This window comes from Lagenorhynchus albirostris, chromosome 2 (assembly GCF_949774975.1).
Source record: "Lagenorhynchus albirostris chromosome 2, mLagAlb1.1, whole genome shotgun sequence".
Classification (NCBI taxonomy): domain Eukaryota; kingdom Metazoa; phylum Chordata; class Mammalia; order Artiodactyla; family Delphinidae; genus Lagenorhynchus; species Lagenorhynchus albirostris.
Window position 1 is genome coordinate 54690751 of NC_083096.1, and position 23482 is coordinate 54714232.

General features: G+C 38.0%; 1 protein-coding gene across 17 annotated transcripts in view; it reads right to left on the reverse strand.

Moving 5' to 3' along the window:
• The window catches only part of RABGAP1L (RAB GTPase activating protein 1 like), a 689413-nt gene that overhangs the window by 25626 nt on the left and 640305 nt on the right, over window positions 1–23482 (reverse strand). For 15 of the 17 annotated variants that reach the window (XM_060132737.1, XM_060132738.1, XM_060132736.1 and 12 more), the window contains one exon: window positions 5965–6057. In XM_060132737.1, coding sequence (XP_059988720.1) covers window positions 5965–6057 — 93 coding nt within the window. Of the gene's footprint in view, window positions 1–5467; window positions 5778–5964; window positions 6058–23482 lie in introns of those variants that run through there. The other 2 variants (XM_060132739.1, XM_060132870.1) reach the window with 1 other exon arrangement.

Consider the following 23482-nt stretch of genomic DNA (forward strand, 5'->3'; position numbering starts at 1 on the left):
TTTGGGTGTGCTGTCTGCTGCTATAATGAATTCTTGGCACAGACTTTTAAAGACATTTAAGGGTCAGGAGAAAATGTTTTCCTGAAAGACCCAGTGCAATTTTATTAGCAACAACACACTCAACTCTCACATCTTTTCTTCTGGATGCCTCTTTCAAAAGAGTTGACAGTCATCATCTTCAAATTTCATCAAACAGTTTTTTGACATTCAAAGACAAATGCCTATAGATGAAATGTTTAAATGTCTACATTATCTGTAGATGAAATTTGAGAAAGAAAATCTGGATGTCTCAAATCATTTTATGCTCCTACTTTACCCAGCATATCCAGTTTTATCTTTCTGGTGGAAATTTTAACAATTTTAAATGCCAAACTAAAGAGAAAATCTTGTCAGTACGAACTAACTGGCAGTTGGCAAATGAGACTGCATTTCTCATAGCACTTAAAAACAATCTTAGATTACTCTTTAGCATAGGGGTCAGCAAACTTTTAATGTAAATGCCCAGACAGTAAATATTTTAGGCTTTGCAGGCCATATGGTCTTTGTTGCAGCTACTCAATCCGTCATTGTTGTGCAAAAGCAGTTATAGATAATAAGCATGTGGCTGTGTTCCAATAAAACTTTATTTACAAAAACAGGCAGTGGGCCAGATTTGGCCCACCGGCCGTATGGTTTGCAAATCCCTGTACTACTCTAGCATACAAATCAAATTTTTAAAAAGCAAATGGGTTAGATGACGTAGAAACATAGGAGTGTGATGTAATTTTCTCTGTCAGACTCCTTTAACAGGAAACAAGACGTACTAAAAATTGAAGAAAATTTTTGGAGAATTCTGAAGATCATTGATAAATATACCAAGAGATTCTTAATATGCATAACATTTATGCCTCTCCTGTTAAGTATAACTCAATCAGCAGACAAGCATCATCAGAAACCACCTGCTCCTTCTTAGCTAAGTGGCTCGAGAAGCATCAAGAGAACTTAGGCTTGCCTTCTCCACAATCCTATAACAGTGAGTTCATCGAGTTACCCACGTGCAAAAAGAAAGAGTGGCAGCCTTTTGAAGTTTATCATTAAGTTGTCAGAGGCAGATAGAAATCATCCTCTTGACTATCACTGTTCATTAAAAGCACATGATTTCATAACATAAATATTTCCAAAAGCCAGCAATATCTCTGTGATGTGAAAAATAATAAGTTTATTTTCATTGGAAGAAGAATACTTGTCAAAGATGGATTCACTTATATTGACTTCTCTGAGTAAGGAAGGGTCCAATACAGTAAAAAAAAAAAAAAAAAAAAAAAAGGTGGGGGTCTTTTTTTCCACGTATGTTTAGCATAAACTTCTTCACTTATCAAGTTAAAAACAAAATGTGACAATTGTTCTGAATTATTTCCTTAGATATGTAAGGATAGCAAATACTACAAGTTAAGCTTTATTTAGAAAATCTTGTTTGTACTATTTATAATTAAATAGCTTAATTTTAAATCACATGCGGGGATGACTGCTCTACAAAAATTAGTATGGGCAAGAAAAACCTTCTGTGAGCTTACAGGAATCATTTTCCTTCTATTTGAATTACATTTTGATAAAAAATGTACTATGTCTAACCTCAAGAAAGAAGTTAAACATTCTAGATTTAATTATACTGAACATAGATAAGATTCTTCAATTAGAAACTATGTATTTATAATACTGTCTCCCAAACCCAAGAGAGTTTAAGCATTCCTGATTCTTTCTAGGATTTGCCCATCTAGAACAGGTAATAACATAACCTTCATTACACGTTGGGAGATTCACTGAATTTAATTAATTAGCTGTGCTTTTTGAAGGCTTAACCCACATTTGTACAAGTAGTTCTTTAATTAAACAAGAAAAGCATGTCATCTTCTAAAGACAGATGAAGACTGTAGTTCTCTAAAATTGCCATCAATAGATTACATCATTAGAAAACTAACTTCCCCCAAATGAAGACAACTCATCACCTTAAAATAGCAAATGATATTTTAATTTCTGAAGTTGATAGCTGCTTTTTAGGGGCTTGGCTACTAATTTCTAAAATGACTAAAACAGCTGCACATATCCATGAATGTCTGTTTTCTGGGGATTTGTATGAAGATAAAAGTATACATGATGTACTTCTACAGACAAATCTTCATCCTGCATTTCACTTCACTTGAAATCTATAAATAAATTTACAAACCAAAATATCAGAGCAGATAAATACCACTACACAAATCGGGCCAGGTCAAACTTAAGAAGGACAATAAAAGAGGCTTAGAATAAATACTGTATATTCTTCTTCCCATAAAGTTTCCTTTCTGTGTCTTGGAATCTAGTCAGGAAGATAAACAGAAAGAGTACACCAAAGGCTATAAGCAGTCATTATAGAGCTCACTGGTTTCAAATACAAACTGATGCCAACACCAAGTAGCAAGGCAGTGTGTGTGTGTATATATATATATATATATATATATATATATATATATATATATGCATTATCTATTTATATGTTTATGTCTGTGTGCATGTATATATGTATGCGTATATACTACATATATATATATATACACACGTATGTATATATACATAAAAATGAATGCATCGCCCACTTATGTTGGCCTTTGCCTTATAAATATAAGTACACGTAAGATCTATAGTCATTGATTAGCTCCAGTTCTGACAGGAGGTCTCCCTCCCACAAGTATGGCTTGTGCACAGGTACCTCTGGTGTGATTGAGGTTTACGAAAAAAAAGATGGCAGGCAGATGCCAATTCTCTTCACACATCTTGCTTGGATTTTTTTTTTTTCTTTTGAGATATAATTCACATACCATAAAATTCGTCTTTTTAAAATATACAATTCAGTGGTTTTACTACATTCTCAAAGTTGTACAACTGTCACCACTATCAAATTCCAGAACATTTTCATTGTGCTTAGGGTTCTAAAATTTAAATTTATACCAACACCACTTCATCAAGTGTTAGATACAGGTGAGCACAGTGACATAACCTCAGAAGTAGATGTTTGCATATATCATAAAAACAGACACAAAACACATGTTTAGATAGCTACAGCAAGAATGTGACTACTGAGAGCTATCCTCTTTCTGTACCCTACCATGCCCAAGAGAAAGAGTATCAAGCTGAAAAAAACTCTTGGAATATCTTAAGGTATGACATTTCTGGACTTCTTTTTTTTTTTTTTAACTGACACAATCTTCCTAACTCCCTTGCCGTATGGCAAGCTAGAGGATAAACAAGGCATTTTAAACACTATGGATCCTAACGGTTGAGGAGGGGTTGTCAGTGAACTGGTATAAGTTCTGACTCAATGCCTTCAAAGATCTTCCCAAGTTATTCTTGAGAATTTTCGGGTTCCCAGTCCAAGAACTATGAATTATAAAGTGCTTATTCCCAGGGCACAGATCTTATTCTTGACAGGATTAAATTTATAAGTTGCTAAAATGTATTTCCTAAGACACCTTCCTACTTTAATGAATACAACTGTAATTAGCTTCTTAAACTAGATAGTGAATATCTGAAAGAACAAATCTGTTGATGGTTGGACACTATGTTGTCAAGTGTCACCTTGAAAATGTAATTATAATGTGAGGACTATAACTTTACCAAGTTTATCTCCAGTACAAATTTCTACACATTATTAAAAGTGGGACTTCCCTGGTGGCGCAGTGGTTGAGAGTCTGCCTGCAGATGCAGGGGACACAGGTTCGTGCCCTGGTCCGGGAAGATCCCACATACCGCGGAGTGGCTGGGCCCGTGAGCCATGGCCACTGAGCCTGCGTCCGGAGCCTGTGCTCCGCAACGGGAGAAGCCACAACAGTGAGAGGTCCACGTACCGCAAAAAAAAAAAAAAAAAAGTGTATAGAAATATTAGTTGGATGATGTATTGACAAGCTATTACAATAATACAAAAGAAATAGCTATAGAGGGTATCTGATATGCATAAATAGAGCATTCAAGCTTAAAAGTAGTACCTGTTTGCAAAACAAAGACAAAAAAAAAGTTTAATTCTACTTTGACCCTTCAGTAAAAACTGTACACATCAATAGTATATGTGTGATAATTACTTTTTAAGAAATAATATGCATTGTACTATTTATTTATACATAGCTGCTTTGACACAAGAAGGATATAAGAAATAATAAGCTCAGTTCCAGGCTAATTTTAAATACACCACTTTAGTCTTTCATTTCCCTCTCTTCTATTTTGAAGTATCCTTCCTAGGTTTTACTCATAACAATGGCAGCAATAAGAAAATTAGAATGATGCAAGCAGTAGGACAGCTTCACTTTGGATCCTTAATAATATTTTATAATTACTACTTCAAGCCTTTCTAAAGCAGCATGCTACATAAGCTGCATTAAAACTGGTTTTATTGAGGGGTGGAAATTAACTTCCAACTTTATCTATGAGCACCTTATATGGTAATAGTTATCTGCCATAGCAATATGTGGGATTTTATTATCAGCTGGTTTTATAAACAAGGGCAGTAACACACTGATGTTAGATTATTAGGTAGCAATACTTGAGAGAAATAGGAGAAAGATAATGAAGGGACTGATGGAGCAGACACAAATAAGGTGATATTATTCTAGTAATAATTGGGTAATTAGAGGCAGTGGACCTAATGAGGCTAATCACAACCATTTATTGAACACCAACTATGTGCTGGGTACCTAACATATAACATCCCTCATCCTCACAACAATCTTTCAAGGAAATGTGTATACTATATGTTTTACAGATGAGGAAGAGGCTCAATAATTAGTCCAAGATGCTGAACAACGGCATAGGGATTAAAACCCCCAACTGGGACTCCAAATTCTGTCTCCTTTTTCAGAAATTCAGGTTTTTAACTCAGGTTTTTGTATGGACTACAAAATCCATACACTCCTTCCACCATTCCCCTATGTGAACCTCCAATGCTATTCAATTCAGCAACGGAGACAAGATATACTGTGTAACTGCAGCTGCCCGTGTCCAGCTCTCTGACCACATGGAGGCAACTCTTAGTTATACAAGCAGAAGTCATCCCACAGTGGGTGGTTTAATTAATAATGTCATTGCAGTACTTTTTGGCATTGCTGGTGCTCAATGTATGAATACAATACTCTCTTGTCCTAATGTACTGATGTGGAGAGGAAGGGAATCATTCTGTATCTGTAGGAATCTGAAGAATTAAAACATGTTGAAGAGAGACACGAATATTTCAGTTGGAAAAAAAATAAGTTTGAAATCAGTACTTCCCCAATATTGTTTCATGGAAACACTGTTGCTAATTACCATTGAGGAGATCTTTATGATTGGCCCCCATTTTTTAAAATACTACAATTAACTAAGATATTAAACTGAAATCATCTTGATTCTTGAACTGCATACTGTAATGAAATGTCACTGTTATTCATAAATTTGTTTGTGGAAATAAATGTTGCAACAAACACCATGACTGTGCTCAATATAGCTTTGTGGTTTTTATTTTTCCTTTTGAGTGAGTTTGTATTTTGAACATTGGCTACAGACAGAGGTAAGTCTGAAACATTCTTGTGCCAGTCTTGGAGCAGTTCGCCTTCTAAAAGTCTTTGTGGATGTGACTGTGCACAGCTAAAACCGTACTTTGCCATTTTCCTTTTTTCTCATTTTTGAAAGTAGTCGATAGCCACTTTCTCTCTTTCTTTTTCCCTCTCTTTCTCTCAGCTTCTTATGAAGACTCCCAGTATAAATGCAACGGGTGAAGTTACCTACAAATATACAAACTGAAAGAAAAGAAATATTATGGTTGGCCACTCAGGAGTCTCCTGAGATGAAAACATACCTGGACATTGAGCATGGTCAGAGAGTCTACATCAACCAAGAAGGAACAGAGGGAACAAACTTTCCACAGCTGCTACTTTAGGGGAAAGAAGGCACTTGGCTCTGACAGGCGACCCCTGTCTCCCATACCTTGTATCTATCCATTGGGTCTTCCTGCTGCAGCTGACTCTCTCGCATTGCCTGATATTCTTTCTCATATTTCTTTAGCTTCTTGGTCGGTACCTGCAGGGATTAGAGGACGAGCATGTTAGTCAAGGAGATAATTTAGGAAACCATTTTCTGATGTGTTTCCCAATGAAGTCTCTGGCATTCTAAAGGAGTGCACCGGACTCAATGTAGGGGGAAAATCTAGATTCTAGAACAGGGTCTGCAAACTTTTTCTGTAAAGGTCCAGACAACATATATTTTAGGCTTTGCAGGCCACACAATCTAGGTCACAATTCCACTGTTGTTATTGCACAAAAGCTGCCATGGGTAATAAACAAACAAATGAGTATGGCCGTGTTCCAATAAAACTTTATTTACCAAAATGCGCTGTAGTCTGTTCTACAACATTGCTGATATAGCATCATTTTTTCTTGTTAATGTATTTAACAGTGGTGTTAATTCTGTTAACTAACTTTCTTTAAGTAAAATTCACTCTCCCAACATGTTAAAAGTGAGAATTATTATTTTATAAAAATAAAATATTGAGCAACACAAAAAAAATTTAATGGAGCTAATAATATATCAGAGAGAAAACAGATTCTAAAATTGGTAGGCAAATTTCTATTTCATAATGGTTGTCAGGAGAATTAAATGACAAAGTATCTAAAATAATGCCTGGTTCATTGAATTTTTTAAAACTATGTTTTCAGAGAATATTCAAAAAATTAATCCATTTTAATCTATTACATGTTACACATAACAGACTAAGTCTACTCTTAGGCTTTTCTTGGACAATCAAAATTATATAATTCCTTTAGACATCAAAATCTTTCCTAATGTTTAGGTCCTCACGTAAATGACTTGAAATGAAGAATAAATTTATCGAAATTTTTAAAAAGATAAGCGCATTATTTGGCTAATTACTGGGGACTCAGTGAAGGCAAGGACCATGTATTGATGCCTCTTAGCATCCAACATGATGCCTACCAATGTAATTGGCCCCTAGGAGGCCCTCAACAGATTGTTTCTTGTCGACTTCAAAACATGGTATTTAGAAAACATGTTAAGTGTGTGAGAGAGAGAGAGCAAGAGAGAATGGAAAGCACCAATGAAAATAAAATTATCTTATGGTTTTCCAGGATGAGGACAGTTTCAATTCTCTTAAATCTGGCCACAGAATTTGTTAAATAAAATGCAAAGACACCAGGTGTCATTCCCCAGCTTATTCTAATTACTTTGTTCTTCCCATCCAGGAACGCTGTGAGTACTGGAATTATCTGCTTCTCACCACAACTGGGAAGTTGCACAGTCCAAACCTGTCAGGTAGTGTAAATCATTCAATTACCACATGATGACAGTATTCACCTGGCTGATGGGGGACCGCCTACCCAATGAGACTAGAAGAAAGAACATTTTCCAGCATGTCACTGAATTGCAAAACCACTGCTGAATATTGGCATGAGAAACTCTAACCCTTTACTACTCCATCTCCAGAGACCTTTAACAGTATGCTGTGACCAACGAGAGTGCAAGAGAAAGAAAAACACCACCTGCCAACTGCGTGGCCTCAAGATCATCGATAAACAACAAGGAAAATATACATGATCGTGTGCTAACAAAACAGCAACCACATTATTTTTCTTGACTTTGAGAGGGGCAATTTCCTCTAGTTTTCTTTTCTCTGTATTAATCATATACTCTGAAAACCAAAACCAGACTCTCAAGACCAAGTGGCAAATCACTGGCACTGAAGTAGCCCTGGAGCTGAGGAGAAAAGGGAAGAAGTCCCAGAGTTTTAAGCAGTGACAGGGGTTTCCTGTGGATCTCCAGAAGGAGGGGTCAAGGGAGAAGTGAGAGGATTTGTGTAGAGGCATTGTGAGGAGGGAGCCTACTCCAGCAGCCACTTACCACAAAATGAGAAGGAAGTACAATATGTTAATATTTTTGTAGCTGAATACTGGTACCACTGGGTATCAGGCTGAACATCAGTCTTATGTGGAAGTATTTTCCACATAGTTCTAAAATGGATCCATTCACCAATAAGTGAATTACATGTTACAAGCTTGTCTCTAGAGAATTTCTTCTAAAACTGTATTTTTTAAATTAGAACTATTACTGAGGTTTTTTTTTAATATGTAAAAGAGTATCCTTTTAAAAGTCAATCTTGTTATGTTAAGAGGTTCATTTCAAAGTGAAATTTTAAAAAAAAGCATGAAACGCCCCTCAATAAGCTAATCCTTTCCCATCTGGCTGAGATTCTAGGATGTTTGGCTTCATCTTGTTCAGGGAAACAGAGCAGGTTCCCAGAACAATATGTTGCTAGGAAACCTTCCAAGCTTATTTATCTTGTGCTGTGGGGTGATATTGAGCATCCACCTGTGATTGGCACAAAGTAAAAGGGGAAAAAAGGTGGAGGAGGAAGGAGAGCTGATATGAAACTCCCGTGGTTTATGAGATAAAGAAAACAGACTGTTACAGTTTTCAAAACTGTATTTCAGGACAAAATTGATTTTATTTTAGGTAATGTAATATTGAGCTTGAATTTTTTCTTATCAAAGAAAGGAATTTAAAAAACCTCTTTAGTATGTAGTTTTAATTAAAAAAACATAAAGTCATTAAGAATTATTAGAATTTAAACAACCTATCTCAAGAGCAGTATAGGTATCTCTCCCCTTAAATTAAATAATAAATTAAATAAATTTAAATTAAATAAATTAAATTAAATAAATTTAAATTTACATTAAATAAATTTAAATTTACATTAAATAAATTTAATGTAAGTGTGTACTTGAAGAATGAGATGTATAGGGAAGAGGAGACTTCCCTGGTGGTCTAGTGGTTAGGACTCTGAGCTTCCACTGCACCAAGGCTAGATCCTTGGTCAAGGAACTAAGATCCCACATGCCTTGCAGCGTGGCCAAAAACAAAACAAAACAAAACAAAATAGGGGAGGATCTGCGTAGGGTATATACAAATACTATGCAATATATAAGGGACGTAAGTATCCGTGGAGTTTGGTATTTGCGGGGGGTCCTGGAACCAATTCCCTGTGGATGCCAAGGGATGACTGTAATTACTAATTTGCATTACTCTTTCTAAAGGTTAATCATGCAGGCCTCAGTTGGAGATGTAGGAGGGGAAGACTGAATAAGAATACAGTAGTTCCCTCTCATCCACAGGGCATGTCTGAAACTGCAGATAGCACCAAGCCCTACATACACTCTATTTTTTCCTATACATACACACATACCTATGATAGTTTAATTTATAAATTAGGCACAGTAAGAGATTAACAATAACTAATAATAATATAGATAACATGCTGTAATAAAAGGGTTACTTGAACACAAGCACTGTGATACCACGACAGTTGATCTGATAACTGGGGTGGCTAAGTGACTCCTGGGCAGGTAGTGTACACAGAGTGGATACGATGGACAAAGGAATGATTCCCATCCTGGGCAAACTGGGGTAGGATAGCGTAAGATCTCATAACCCTACTCAGAACTGCTCAAAATTTAAAACTTATGAATTGTTCACTTCTGGAATTTTCCATTTAATATTTTCGGACTGCAGTTGACTGAGGGTAACTGAAACCTCGGAAAGCGAAACCACAGATAAGGGGTGACTAACGTATGCTCAACATTCTTCGTTTCCCATGCTCTCTCTCTTCTTTTCATTTAAAGCACGTATTTCCTGTTTTTATACGACTCTGATAGAATAAATATATATACATATAAGTATACCAATTAATTTTAGATGAATTTGTCTTAATAATCTTTACCTCAGTAACCATATCCACCTGAATTACTTTATTTCATATTTTTTACTTTTATTACGTTATTTTGAATATTCCTTATAAATACTTGAATTTCATGTGCATTAGTTATTTCTAATAAAACATACTTCTCTTATGTATATGTATTTGGTTAGGTTTCCTGCTTATCAAATGTGATTTTTATAAATTTAAGGAGTTCAGGTGCCTTAAAACAATAAATCTTAAATTTGGGGTAGTAATTAATGGAGTAATAGAAGCCTTAAGTCACAAATTTGGAATACACCGATTATAGTAACTTAAGGAAAATTTAAACAGAGAAAAGAGGGAAATGACACAATGTAGCAGAACACATGTGTGGAGATTTTCAACCTGATCTAAACTCTGCAGTATATATGGAATGATTGTTGGCATATGCTGATCTTATGAAAATATGATTTCAATTTTGTGAAAAGTTGGTTTTGAATTTAACTAGAGAAAAGAATCTAGGAGCCGCTAGTGTTTCTCAAGGTGGGGGAACTTCTGGCGTTTCGGGTGGAATAATTTTTGGTTGTGTTAGACCCCACTTCCCATTTCTGAGCCTCTAGCATCCCAGGCCCATTTGACATATCACCTATTAGATGTCAGTCACGCCCTCCAGTCATTGTGACACCTAGGACTCACACACACCTTTCCAAACAGAAAGGGGAGGGCATTGGGGGATGGGAGGTATGAAGGGTAGATGCTTGGGAAGTGGAATTCGTACTAAAAACCACTGTGCTAAAAATTATCAATGAAGGACTGCCCTGGTGGCGCAGTGGTTAAGAATCCGCCTGCCAATGCAAGGGATATGGGTTCGAGCCCTGGTCCGGGAAGATCCCGCGTGCCACGGAACAACTAAGCCCATGCGCCACAACTACTGAACCTGCGCTCAAGAGCCCACAAGCCACAACTACTGAGCCCATGTGCCACAACTACTGAAGCCTGCGCGCCTAGAGCCCATGCTCCGCAACAAGAGAAGCCATGACAATGAGAAGCCTGTGCACTGCAACAGAGAGTAGTCTCCACTCGCTGCAACCAGAGAAAGCCTACACACAGCAGCGAAGACCCAACACAGCCAAAACTAAAACCAAACTAATTAAAAAAATAAAGAGAAACCCTCTTCTTAAAAAAAAAAAAAAAAATTATCAATGAAGACAACGAGGCCTGGCCAGCATGCGATGTTTTCAGCACTGCATTCACAAGGGACGCTCTGCTTTTGATCAGCAGTAATCGGCATTAAGAAAAACATGAAATGCCTCCACGTCAAAGAATTTCCTAACAGTTTTAAAGCTATAATTTAGAGAAGTCTATATTTAAGCCTATCAACAACTCTGTGAAGTATTATTTGGATTTTACAAATAAGAAAACTGAAGAAATATAACTTGCCCAAGATCATACACAGCTGGTAAATAAAGAGAGTCAGAAATGGGATCCAGGCAGTCTACCTCCAGAATCTGCCCTCTTCAACCACCTGGATCTACTGCCTACGACCAGATGTTTAAGGCAAAGCTCCTCAAGAAGTTGACAGTCTAGACACAGTGCCGATTATGTGTCTAATTACCATATACAGTTTTATAAGTGCAATAGCAGATGTTCATAAAAGGTACAAGGGGGATCAAGAGGAAATTTGTTGGGGTGGAGGGGAGCGCCTCAGTGGGGGAGGATTTTCATTATGACTGGTTCATGTAGACTCCCTTGCCTGATTAAATAATGCTGTATTTATTTCTCTGTGCTAAATTTTAACAGGGGGCCAGTCACTTGTAAGAGCTATTTCAGGGCTTGATGAATCTGCTTCTCTATTTCAGAAATAAACAACATAAAAATATTTAGTGATAGATGCAAACGCTGGCAAAGTAAATCACAAGTTTTGAAAAAGGCTGATAAGATCTAGTCAATATTTTCCTGATGGTCAGAGGTCTGAGTGCCTAAAAAATGAACAGGACGAAGGTATTAACCATTACATACTGCTCTTACTTCAGATAATTTCTTAGGATAAACGACAATGATCCCAATTTAATATATTAATCACTGGACAGAGAAAAAATAGATAAGTAGCATAGTTCCACATTTCTTGGTGATGGGGGGTAGAGGCGTAGGCTGAGAGTTTGGGGGTTTTTTTGGCTGTGTTGGGTCTTCATTGCTGTGTGTGGGCTTCCCCTAGTTGTGTCGAGCAGGGGCTACTCTGTTGTGGTGCATGGGCTTCTCATTGCAGTGGCTTCTCTGGTTGCGGAGCACAGGCTCTAGGTGCGCGGGCTTCAGTAGTTGTGGCACGCGGGCTCAGTACTTGTGGCTCGCGGGCTCTAGAGTGCAGGCTCAGTAGTCATGGTGCATGGGCCCAGTTGCTCCGCAGCATGTGGGATCTTCCCGGACCAGGGCTCGAACCTGTGTCCCCTGCATTGGCAGGCGGGTTCTTAACCACTGTGCCACCAGGGAAGCCCAGGCTGAGAGTTTTTAATTCAGAGTCACTTCCATGAAGACCTACCAAGATCTGTGGACAGAAGGTGGATCAGTGGGAACCGAAAATTCTAAGTCAGTTTGCAGAAGCCCAAAGGACTTGGAATGAAATAGATGGGAAGAAATCAAAAGGAGAAGACATCTAAGAAGAGGGAGCATGTCCTTATAGGCTTCACTTAACCCTCTGCATGGTATTCAGCAAAAGAAGTTATTCTGACTCTTTTAGAGCTTTTAGCATTAGGAGGAGGGGAACAGAGTTGATTTTACCCCAGGGTACTGGGGGAAAAACCTTCAGAGAACATAAAAGCCTATAAATGATTATTCATTGTGTTCTTTTTTATTGAGGTATAACTGACTTATGACATTATATCAGTTTCAGATGTACAACCTAATGATTTGATGTTCGTATATATTGCAAAATGATCACCACAGTCAGTCTAGTTAACATCCACCTCCATTGTTACATATTTTTTGTCTTGTGATGAGAACTTTTAGGATCTGCTCTCTTAGTAACTTTCAAATATGCAACACAGTATTATTAACTATAGTCACCATGTGGTACATTACATCCCCATGACTTATTTATTTAAAGTTTGTACCTTTTGACCCCCTTTCACCCATTACACACGACCCTGAGCCTCTGGCAATATTAGTGATATTCCAATACTTAAGGAATACAATGGTTTAAGGGAGTGAGAACAAGAAAAGTATTTATCTCTTGCTGTAACTCTAACATAACTCCCAAGGCTTACAGACATCAAATTACTAGGCATTCTTTTCCTGAATCCACACATTAGTCCACAGTGCTGCACTTCCTTTCATTTCATTGGACATGCTCAGTTTCCCCAATTACTCAAGCCTAATGGTGCACACACCTGTGAAAGGTTCCTGTCCTCATTCATGAATAATTGTATGAAGTGAGTCACTTTCCGGCATTCACGGCTCACTCCTCAATGTAGTGTGCTCATCAAAGTATCTATGAAAGCTTCTGAAATATTGATTTCTACTTTCTTTACCATGTTGTAATATAAGCTGTCTGGTCCCAATGCTGTAGCAACTTTAAGAGACACTTGCATTTTATAGAAACTGCTTATCTGTTCATTTCTAATTTCTCATCTCCAGGTCTATAAATCTAATGTCGTATGCTATTTTTATGGCACTCCTTGGCACTTCTGCTCTAGAGCTTTCCTATCAATAAACCATATCTGGAGGTAGAGTAATTTCTTTATTATCTATGTTTTGACAACTCCTAAATTTACAGTTCCCAGCCCAAGACTTCTACTGAGCTCAACCTACATAATTCAACTGCAAATTTCATATTATCTTTTGGATGTTTCACATTTGAGATTATTTTCAACCTGGAGACACAACCCACTCCCTACCCCCCAACTTACTCTTCCATGGTTCATCTTCATCCAGATGCTCAAGCCAGAAACCCAGCAGTCACCTTTGACCTCTCCCCCCATCAGTGATCATGAAGTAAGTCACTAGATTCTATAGTGTATACCTCCAAATATATCTCTAGCATGTCTTCTTCTTTTGAACCTCACTGGCACTGCCCTAGTTCAAGTCATAATCACCTCTCATCACTGAAATAACCTCCAAGCTGGTCTCCCTGTGTCCATGCTTGCTCTACTCCCAAAGGTAGTCAACTTTTTTTTCAGATGCAAATCTGATGTCATTCCCTTTCCTAAATTTTTCAATTGCCTCTTGTGCTTAGGATAAAGAGAAAAATACTTGACATAGTTCTGCTGGTGCTATAGGATCTGGTCTCTATCTACCTCTCTCCCTCACTTTCTATGCCTATATTTCACAAAAGTGGGGTTCACCCATCCCAAGGGGTACATAAAAGGATCCAAATCATGGAAAAGGCAAAAGGCAATTATTAAAAATTTCAGTTCTACTTCTTTTTTTCAACCTTAACTTTTTTTTTTTTTTTTGTGGTACGCGGGCCTCTCACTGTTGTGGCCTCTCCCGTTGCGGAGCACAGGCTCCGGACACGCAGGCCCAGCGGCCATGGCTCACGGGCCCAGCCGCTCCGCGGCATGTGGGATCTTCCCGGACCAGGGCACGAATCCTTGTCCCCTGCATCAGCAGGCAGACTCTCAACCACTGCGCCACCAGGGAAGCCCCTAACCTCAACTTTTAAAAATGTCTATACTTGTGCCTATTTTATCAAAGTACATGTACATAATTTACTTTTAAATGAATATTCATATACTGGAGATATATGCTTAAATTCCTTTTACTGACAGGAATGCACGATCAAAAGAGTTTAGAGACTTTAGAGTCTTTACTCCAGCCACACTGGACTTCTTTCAGTTCCTTTGACGCATCATACTCCGTCCTGTCTCAGGATTTCGAGCCTGCTGTTGCTCCTGCTGGGACGGATCCAGCACGTTGACCCCAAGATTCTAATTCAAAAGGTCTGAGGTATGGTCAGGCACCTCTATTTTTATAAATTGCCTGCTCCTCAGGCAATACACTGTCCATTTGAAAACCACTAGATGAACACATCAAGTGCTGGAAAGGGAAGAGTGACAGACAGGCTAGAGAGGCTTTTATGAACTGGCCTGAGAACATAATCATCGGTTTCTAAGGGAATACCCATCCTGAGTTTCAAACAACCAATTATTAAACAAACTTTAGGAGAGAATAAATTTGTTAAGATTAGGAAGAATCTCAGGAAAAACTGATATTTTTAATGTTCTAAAATATTTCAAGAATCTATTATATAAGCAGTTTGGATATAAGGACAAAATCAAGTTTTAAATAAGGGAAAACCCATACGCTTCAAGAACAATTATTTAAAAAATAGAGTTACTTCTCAATATTATACGTAGGGTGATTTAGGGGTTAAACAGGCTTAGTTTATACTTGAAATCTTGCTCTGTCAAATACTAGATATGTAATTATAGAAGCAATTCATTTAAACCTCTTAATCAGGGGACTTCCCTGGTGGTCCACAGGTTAGGAATCTGCACTCTCAATGCCGAAGGTCAGGGAACTAACATCCCAAAAGCCGCGTGGCAGGGCCAAAAAATAAAATATAAAATAAAATAAAATATCATGCAATAAACCTCTTAATCAGAGCTTCAATTATTTACTTTTTAAAATGGGGGTGTAACACAAATAACAACTACCACGTCCATCTCCTTTTATTAAGAGCATACAGCATGCCATGGCACTGGGCTAAACACTTAACATATTTTATATTACTTAAGCCTTACGAAGTTGAACTGGGTTTACTATGCCCATTCAATAAATTGAGTACACTGAGAAAGATTAAGTGACATGCACAGGGACCACGGTAATGACTGACCCAACAGGCCTTTTTGACACCAAAGGTAAAGCCTTAATTGCAGTATGTTACATGCCTGTCATCCACCCAGCACACAGAGCTCTCAAACCCAAGACCTTGCTAAGCCTCATCAGTCACCTGCTGCAACTAACTGAGCAAATCAACTGCAAGATGATACAGATACTTTATTTTAACACCTGACTGGGAGATGATGAACCTAGGATATCTGCTATCTTACCTGGCATAAAGCAGGAGCTCAGAAATATATACACCTCCTCCCTGAACTTTCTGGGCAAACTGGAACAAAAATGGGAAGGTCAAATAGACCCTAAGGTGATTGAACCAGGAGTTTAACTCTGGGAGAAGCCTGCTTAAAATTCCATAAAGTCTCAAGAGGGGGCAGATTGAAATGATATATTTTCCTTCTCTCCCAGGCTTCTGAAAAAAGTATTGAGGCATAAACAATCCAGGAGATTTACAGCTTAAAGCAAATTACCTTAAGGTACTGGAATCAGTCAGAGCTTAGATGGAACATTTTTTGAGGCCTACAGCTTCATTGAGAATGCCCTTCTCTGGGTATTGTTTCTCATATTTATTTCTTTCTGTTGTGCCTGCTTCGTGTACTGATTTGTACAAAAAAAAGATGGGTTCTTTTTTTCACCCACGTGCAGCAGTTGCAACTGGGTCACAACTATTCCTTCTGTTGGTTTTTAAGTCTTTTTCTCAATTTTTTTTTATACTTGAAAGAGAAAGAAAGACATTTTACCTGTTTTTAAGCAAAACAAATCCTTATCTCACTATGCTGGTTAACTTCCATTTCAGGCTGAATTATGGAAATTCTGTTTTCTCTTTGGAATGATTAAAAAGCAATGATATCTTAAGTTGGTATACCATACTGGATGCTTTTATTTTCCTTTGGTGGGAGGTGCTCAAAATCCACTGTAATATCTCATGTAAAATTCCACTTCTGAATGAGCTTTTTATTAGAAATGTATTGCTTAAAGTGTTTATTATAGTTTTGGAAAATAACAGAATGACTACCAAGTGCTAAAAATTAAGACTGTAAGATGGTATGTAATACACTAAATCTGGTTACATGTTGAATGGTATTGGTCTGATTCCAGGGAGTAGATTAACCAGATGTAGTCCCCAAACTGGGCCACAGAAAGCTGATACAGCTATGCATTCAGAGCAAGCTAATTAAGCTTATTTAAAGCTAGACAATGAGACAGAGGGGAAGAATGATAGGGGAGCTAAGTAGGACACTGTTTTTTATCACCATCAAATGCTATGTTCATTAGAATAGTGCTGGCCTTTGCACTGAGGATGCTGAGAAACCGGAAGCTGTACTTTCATGTCAGTTTCTACTGACAATTAGATCAACAGTAAATATATACTATTGCGAAAAATATTCACAGTAGACAGAAGGCTATAGATATTTATGCTATAAGAAATTTAATTCAAGACTAATATGCCAAACAGCAGCTGTATAAAACAGTCTGAGTGCTTCCGTCTTCAGAGAGATTCACCTTTACCATACCAGACTATCTGAAAAGGAAAGCAGTGGGGAAGAAAGAGAAATGGGGAAACGTTTCTGTATTCACCTACCTTTGAGATACTACCTTAAAGGTAGTAAGTCAAACTGGTTAGAAGTTAGCAGCAGCAGTATTAAACTGCATGATGATTGCACTGCCATTTTTATACACCAACTTTTTAACATGGGAAGAAAAACTCATCCCTCCTTTGCATTTTTAAAAATCACCCATTCACTCACTCATTCCACAAATACGTATTGATTATATACAGTGTAGCAGGCATAGCCATCCAGGAACAAATGCACAGTGTGTCCCCTCAAGGAGCTCAGTCTGGTGGGGAGGAAGTCTTTGAAGAAATGATCACACAATTGAAATAAATACTGCACTTACATAAGGTGAATGCTCTTAGGGAGAAGTAAAGGTGGAGGGATAACAGTGCACAAGGATCTAATTTTGACTGCTTCTCTGAGGAATGACAACGAAGCTGAGCCCTGAAGAGTAAGTCAGCCAGTGAAGAGTAGCGGGGGAGAGTGTTCCCAGCAGAGGGCACGATGGGCACAAGATGGTAAAGAGGAAGACCAGCTACATCATTTGCCAGGACCAATACAAAATGATAATCAAGGCCCCTTGTCCAAAAAGTGAGAATTTCAAGGTGACAGTAGAGCGTTAAACCAAATGCAGTCGCGCAGGTCACATGCCCATGAAGCTGGCTGGAGGGACTGAAGGTCAGCTGGAGCACAGTGAGGAGAGAAAAGGCTGGCTGAGGCTGAAGAGGTATGAGAGGTACACAGGCACCAGCCCAAGGTACAGGGCCTCCAGGGACCAACCTCACAGACCAACCTACTATTGTCTGCTTCATAGTTCCACAAATAGTTACTAAAGAGCTATTGTGTAAGCCAGGCTGTTATGCAAGCACTCTTCTGTGTGCTAAGAGGAAGACAAAGAAGATAGTCTTTGCTTTTAAGCAGCTTACAAATAATTGCATTATTTAGGGTAGAATGTGATAAGTTCCACAAGAGAGTATAAGCACCAATTTGTGGGAGATTCAAGGCATGAAGATTACTCATTTGAGGTAGAGTGTGTAAACACACAGACAGAAGGACTTCAAATGGACTGAAATTAGCATTCTGCCTTTAGAGCAATGATTTGTCCATATCACTGTAGAAACAGCAAACACACCGAGCACTGCCTTATATACCAGGCACTGGACGCTATATGCTTTACATGTATTAATTTATTTTAGCCTCACACCTATGAGGTAGGTGCTATTAATTTTCCTCACTTTACAGAGGAGGAAACAGAGAGCCAGAAAGGGTAAATAACTTGCCCAAGGTCACAGAGCTAGCAAGGTGGGGATTCATTCCAATCCAGGCAGTCCAGATCCAAAGTCCTTGCTTTGAACTACTATATGATACTACCATTTTTACAAACATTGTTTTATTTTGCTTTTGAAAGTCTCTATGTTATTCTTGTGCCTTTTTTATTTCTTCTCCCTGATCTTCTGTTGTTACTTTAACCTTTTTATGTACTTGATTAGCTATATATACTGCCTCAAATTGTCTAAGAGATACAGAACAACAAAAATAATTTTCCTAAAGATTTTTCCATCGTCATCCTCTAGAGCCAGAGTTGGCAGAAACAGCAACGTGAGATACATTTGAGTACGGATTTCTGAAGATGACACAGACAATGCTACTTTCCTCTGCTACTGATGACAGTCCCAATGTATCTTTGTACTGATGGCCAACTAGAGCTGAGGTAGTTATGGACAATTACTACTGACTCCTTGAGAACTCTGAATGCTGAATTAGCGGAACTCTGGGAACCCACACATTGGCTCCCAGTGCCCCCATGACCCAATGCTGGATCTGTTCCTTACAGAATTGGGAAGTGCATGTATGTGCTCATTCATTCAACAAATATCTACTATGTACAAGGCACTATGCCGGATGCCATGTGGGATACAAAGATAGCTATGACACAATCCTTTCATCAAGAAACTTACAATACACGACAGACTTTGATTTATGCCATCATTGAAATATGAACCTCATACTGTTATGGCTTAGAGGAGAATATTTTCACAAATCTACAAGGAAATTTAGAACAGACTTTAAAATGGAGCTAGCATGCAAACAAGCATTGTCCTGGAGGGAGCTGTTGCTATTGACCATTTGCAAGTGTCAGGAGTTTTCTTTTCATCTTCGTCGTCTTCTCCCTTTTTTTTTTTTTTGGTAGACATCAGTAGCCTCCAAGGATTGGAGATAACCATGGCCATACGTCTCCTCCCCACTACCTTTCTACCAGGCAGGAAGCATCGTTTGTTAGCTGAGAGTCGACAAGCCCAGCGCATTTGGCTGCAGGTGCCATCCTGCAGGTTTCAGACTGCTAGCTTACCAGAATCTTACGTGCAATCCAGGTAAGGCTAGAAGGCCTATATAGCATTTCTAGCCAATCCAATTAAAAATTATTTGACATCCTTTATGCTAATTAGAAAACGCTTCAGCGTAGAGTTAAATATAAGTAGGTTGAATTTATAGCAGTTATCTCCTGATTAGGGTCTTTCCAATGCTAACCAACTACCCCTGGACTGTGTATTCCCATATCAGGGTGCTTCAAATATTAATCAAGTCCAAGGTGTAGACTAAAACTAACACATATTATATCACACTGTGTAGGTTTTAGTATTTTAATGTAAAATACAGAGAGTATAACAGTAGGGTAGGACTGTAAGAGCTACAGAGAGGGGCAAGATAAAGAGGGAACAGCTCATTATGGCTTATTTCTTTCCCCATTCCATAAAGGAAGCTGAAGTGCTGTAAGCAAAGGCATGGGTCTAAAAACATGGGCCTACAAACTGTGCTACACAGCTATGTTTGTCTGGGTGAGGAGCTAGGTGCCTGGTGTATGGTACCTGCAGAGCAGGCTGGAAAGAATACCCTGGAGCCAGGTCATTAGAAGATCTAGGTCCTTGCCAAACTGATGAAAGTGTGAACCTATTTTGGTAGTTGCTAGTTCGGTGACCATATTTTCTGAAATAAAAAGCAGGCACATGGGCTGAACAGATGTTTGCACCCATTTTGGATATGAGAAGCAATCTGGAATATGAAAGAACATAAAATACTAAAGTTTTAAATTGTTTCGGTAGCTTACAGGACTTAGAAGGTAGAATATTTGACATTAGAACTATCTTTTTAAAAAAGTCTTGTCCCTGGACTTCCCTGGTGGAGCAGTGGTTAAGAATCCGCCTGCCAATGCAGGGGACACAGGTTCGCACCCTGATCCAGGAAGATCCCACATACCGCGGAGCAACTAAGCCCACGAGCCACAACTACTGAGCCCGCGTGCCTAGAGCCCGTGCTCTGGAACAAGAGAAGCCACCACAATGAGAAGCCTGCACACTGCAACGAAGAGTAGCCCCCGCTCGCTGCAACTAGAGAAAGCCCACGCACAGCAACAAAGACCCAACGCAGCCATAAATAAATAGATAGATAGATAGTATTTTTAAAAAAATAGTCTTGTCCCAGTTATGATAAGAAGTCACTGAGGTTTTTAAAATAGGGCAACAGAAAGATCCTAACTGTGCTGGTAAGAATGTTCATTGGAAATGGTATACATGCTAAACTAGAAAGGGGTATAAAGAAAAGGAGGAAGGTGGCAACTGAAAGAATATTTATAAAGTTATGAAAATAGTTCAGGAGAAAATGCCTTTGTTAAGAAGGTGACAATACAGGAATTCCCTGGCTGTCCAGTGGTTAGGACTCCACACTTTCACTGCTGAGGGCCCATGTTTGATCCCTAGTTGGGGAACTAAAATCCCCCAAGCCATGTGGCGAGGCCGAAAAAAAAAATTTTCTTTTTAAACAATAAAATTTAAAAGAATAAAAGAAAGCAACAGTAGAAATGGAAAGGAAGGACCATTGAAACCAATAAAAGAGAGGTCTTCTAAAGCAAATCTTCCCTGGTCATTTTGGTTAGGCCAGGTCATCCCTCCCCTCCTAAAACTTCTTTAGAATTAGTCTATTCCACTTTTAATAATCACATATGGCTGTAATGAGTTTTTCCTGGGTTTGAACTTTCTTAACCCAATTAGGATGTCTTATGGCAAAAAAAAGAACCCTGCCTTATTTAAAATTGGTATCTACTGCTTTAATCGAACACAAAGCCGAATACTCAGTAGATGCCTAATGCAGATTTGTTCAGTTAAGTATATTCTTAATGTCTCAAGGTTCAAAGGGATTTTGTGAAGTAGTTTAAATATTGGAATAAAAAAGACAGATAAAGACTATGCCCATGTATTTTCCTCGAGTATGGGTATTACAGGAGATATGTGATGACAGAGAGTTGATAAGTGGAAAGACATAGAAATCCACTTAACATAGGATATTTTTGTTACCTAAATGAGAAGATTGTGATAACCAATTAAAAATGGCAGTTTTCCTTGATACGTTTGACAGAGCCAATAATTACCTCTGCTCTGTGGGGCAATTTCTAAAGTAGTGAATAACAATGAGACTATTTGAGGAGACTTTTTATGCTATGCAATTGGATGCTGTTTCCTAAATTGAAATTCATTTCTTTAATCTTGGGAGGAAAGACATAAGTAAAAACATCACGCGTACTAAATGCTTAAAACACGAAGGACAGATATATAGACATATACCTGACAATCAACAAGAGTATGTCTAAGACAATTCTCACTTTGAAAAAAAGGTAATATCAAACTAACTTTCTAAAAGTTAATTTAATCATTTTTGAGGGGAAGTAGATCAAATAAAAATATATTTGCAATTAGGCTTGGCCGCACAGGTAGAGAAAAGGCTGTAAGATTAGTTTTTTGTGTATGCCTGTTTAAGGTCCATCTACTGCTGTTTACACATGAATGATTGTTCTCCATAGCTTGGGGTAGAGTGGCTTTTATGTCCCCATTTCCATGGAAACTGTGAGGAGGCAAGAAAAATAAGGTATGGGGAAATGTGTATGTCAACCCTCACTTCCCTTCCACCCATCCAGCCTTCCTCATTTCCATGGGAACAGAAATTGAAAGACCTCCAGAAGCTGAAAGTGAAAGCTCACTCATAGATTGCAGCTGTTTGAATGTCAGCTAAGAGCTGACAAATGAGAGTTTATAGCAGCTGTTAAAATTTTTAAATGATGTTTTCCCTAATACATTCCCCACTGTAATAATTTACAAGGGGGAAACTGACTATATAACTAGCATGAGGAAGAACACTCAAAGGGATCTCTTGAGGCTTAGTCTGTTGCTGTCTTTCATAATTCCAATATCATGTAACATTTTAAAACAAATGACTGTGATAGGACAGGCAGTGAAATGAAGAGTGTGCTCAAGTCACTCTGATGTCACAAACTTCCTCCAAATGGTGGACGTGGAAAAGTGTGGAGGAACTAATTAAATGGAGGGAAGAGAGAGAAAAGGAGAGAGAGGGGGAGGAGGGACCTAATTTAACTTTTAAAATCGATTTAATTATATCTTATTACAAGAAACTACATGAAGATTGTCAGCTACACCTAGAGTTGGAACACTGAGTCCAATGATGTTGGTGAGAGATCTTGACTTAAGCATTTGTAAAGAATTCTATAAACATACAGTATTGTATTCAAATCTCCCTGGTTGGAGTTCAGATGGGGAGGTATACCCATATATATATGTATATATGTGTGTGTGTATATATATATATATATATATATATATATATATATATATATATTTTTTTTGCTACTGTAATTGAAAAGGACAGGCCAGAACTTGCTAAAGATTACCCATTTCCCCTCTACATCCAAGGGCTAAAGGATACACATATAAAGTGACTTATAGATAGAAATCTGTTTTAAGCTTTTAGCTCAAGGGGAAATATCCTCTTCAACATGATCCTTTTAAACATATGCGAAGGTTGAGAAAGAAAAAGAAGAATTCTTTTTATTTTATATGTCGTGACTCAATTTTATCTCTGAGGTGCTTTTTCACTCTTTATGAAGAGGTTGTTACTCCAAATTGTTCCTATAACTTGGCTTCTACTCACACATGCCTCAGGCAAATACAAAACCTGAACATTATCTAATACAATTCAACAGAAAGGTGTCAAGAGCATTGGCCAACAAGCTAAGTAGGAATATTATGATAAACCTTTGGGGGCCTAAATGGGCTTTTTATTCTTACCACAATCTCCAACGTGATATTTCCAAAACAAGAATATAAGAACAAACTATAGAGGAGCTCCAAGTTAGGATATCCAGTTTTCACTGTTGATTCAAGTAAAGTCTAATTTCATTTATGTCAAAAAGTACACATTGAGAACCTCCTCATCATCTAGCTCCAGGTGCTAGTAATACTAACATTTATGAGTAAGAGTTTCTAACTGCCAGGTACCTTTTTATTTAATGAAATATTACTAT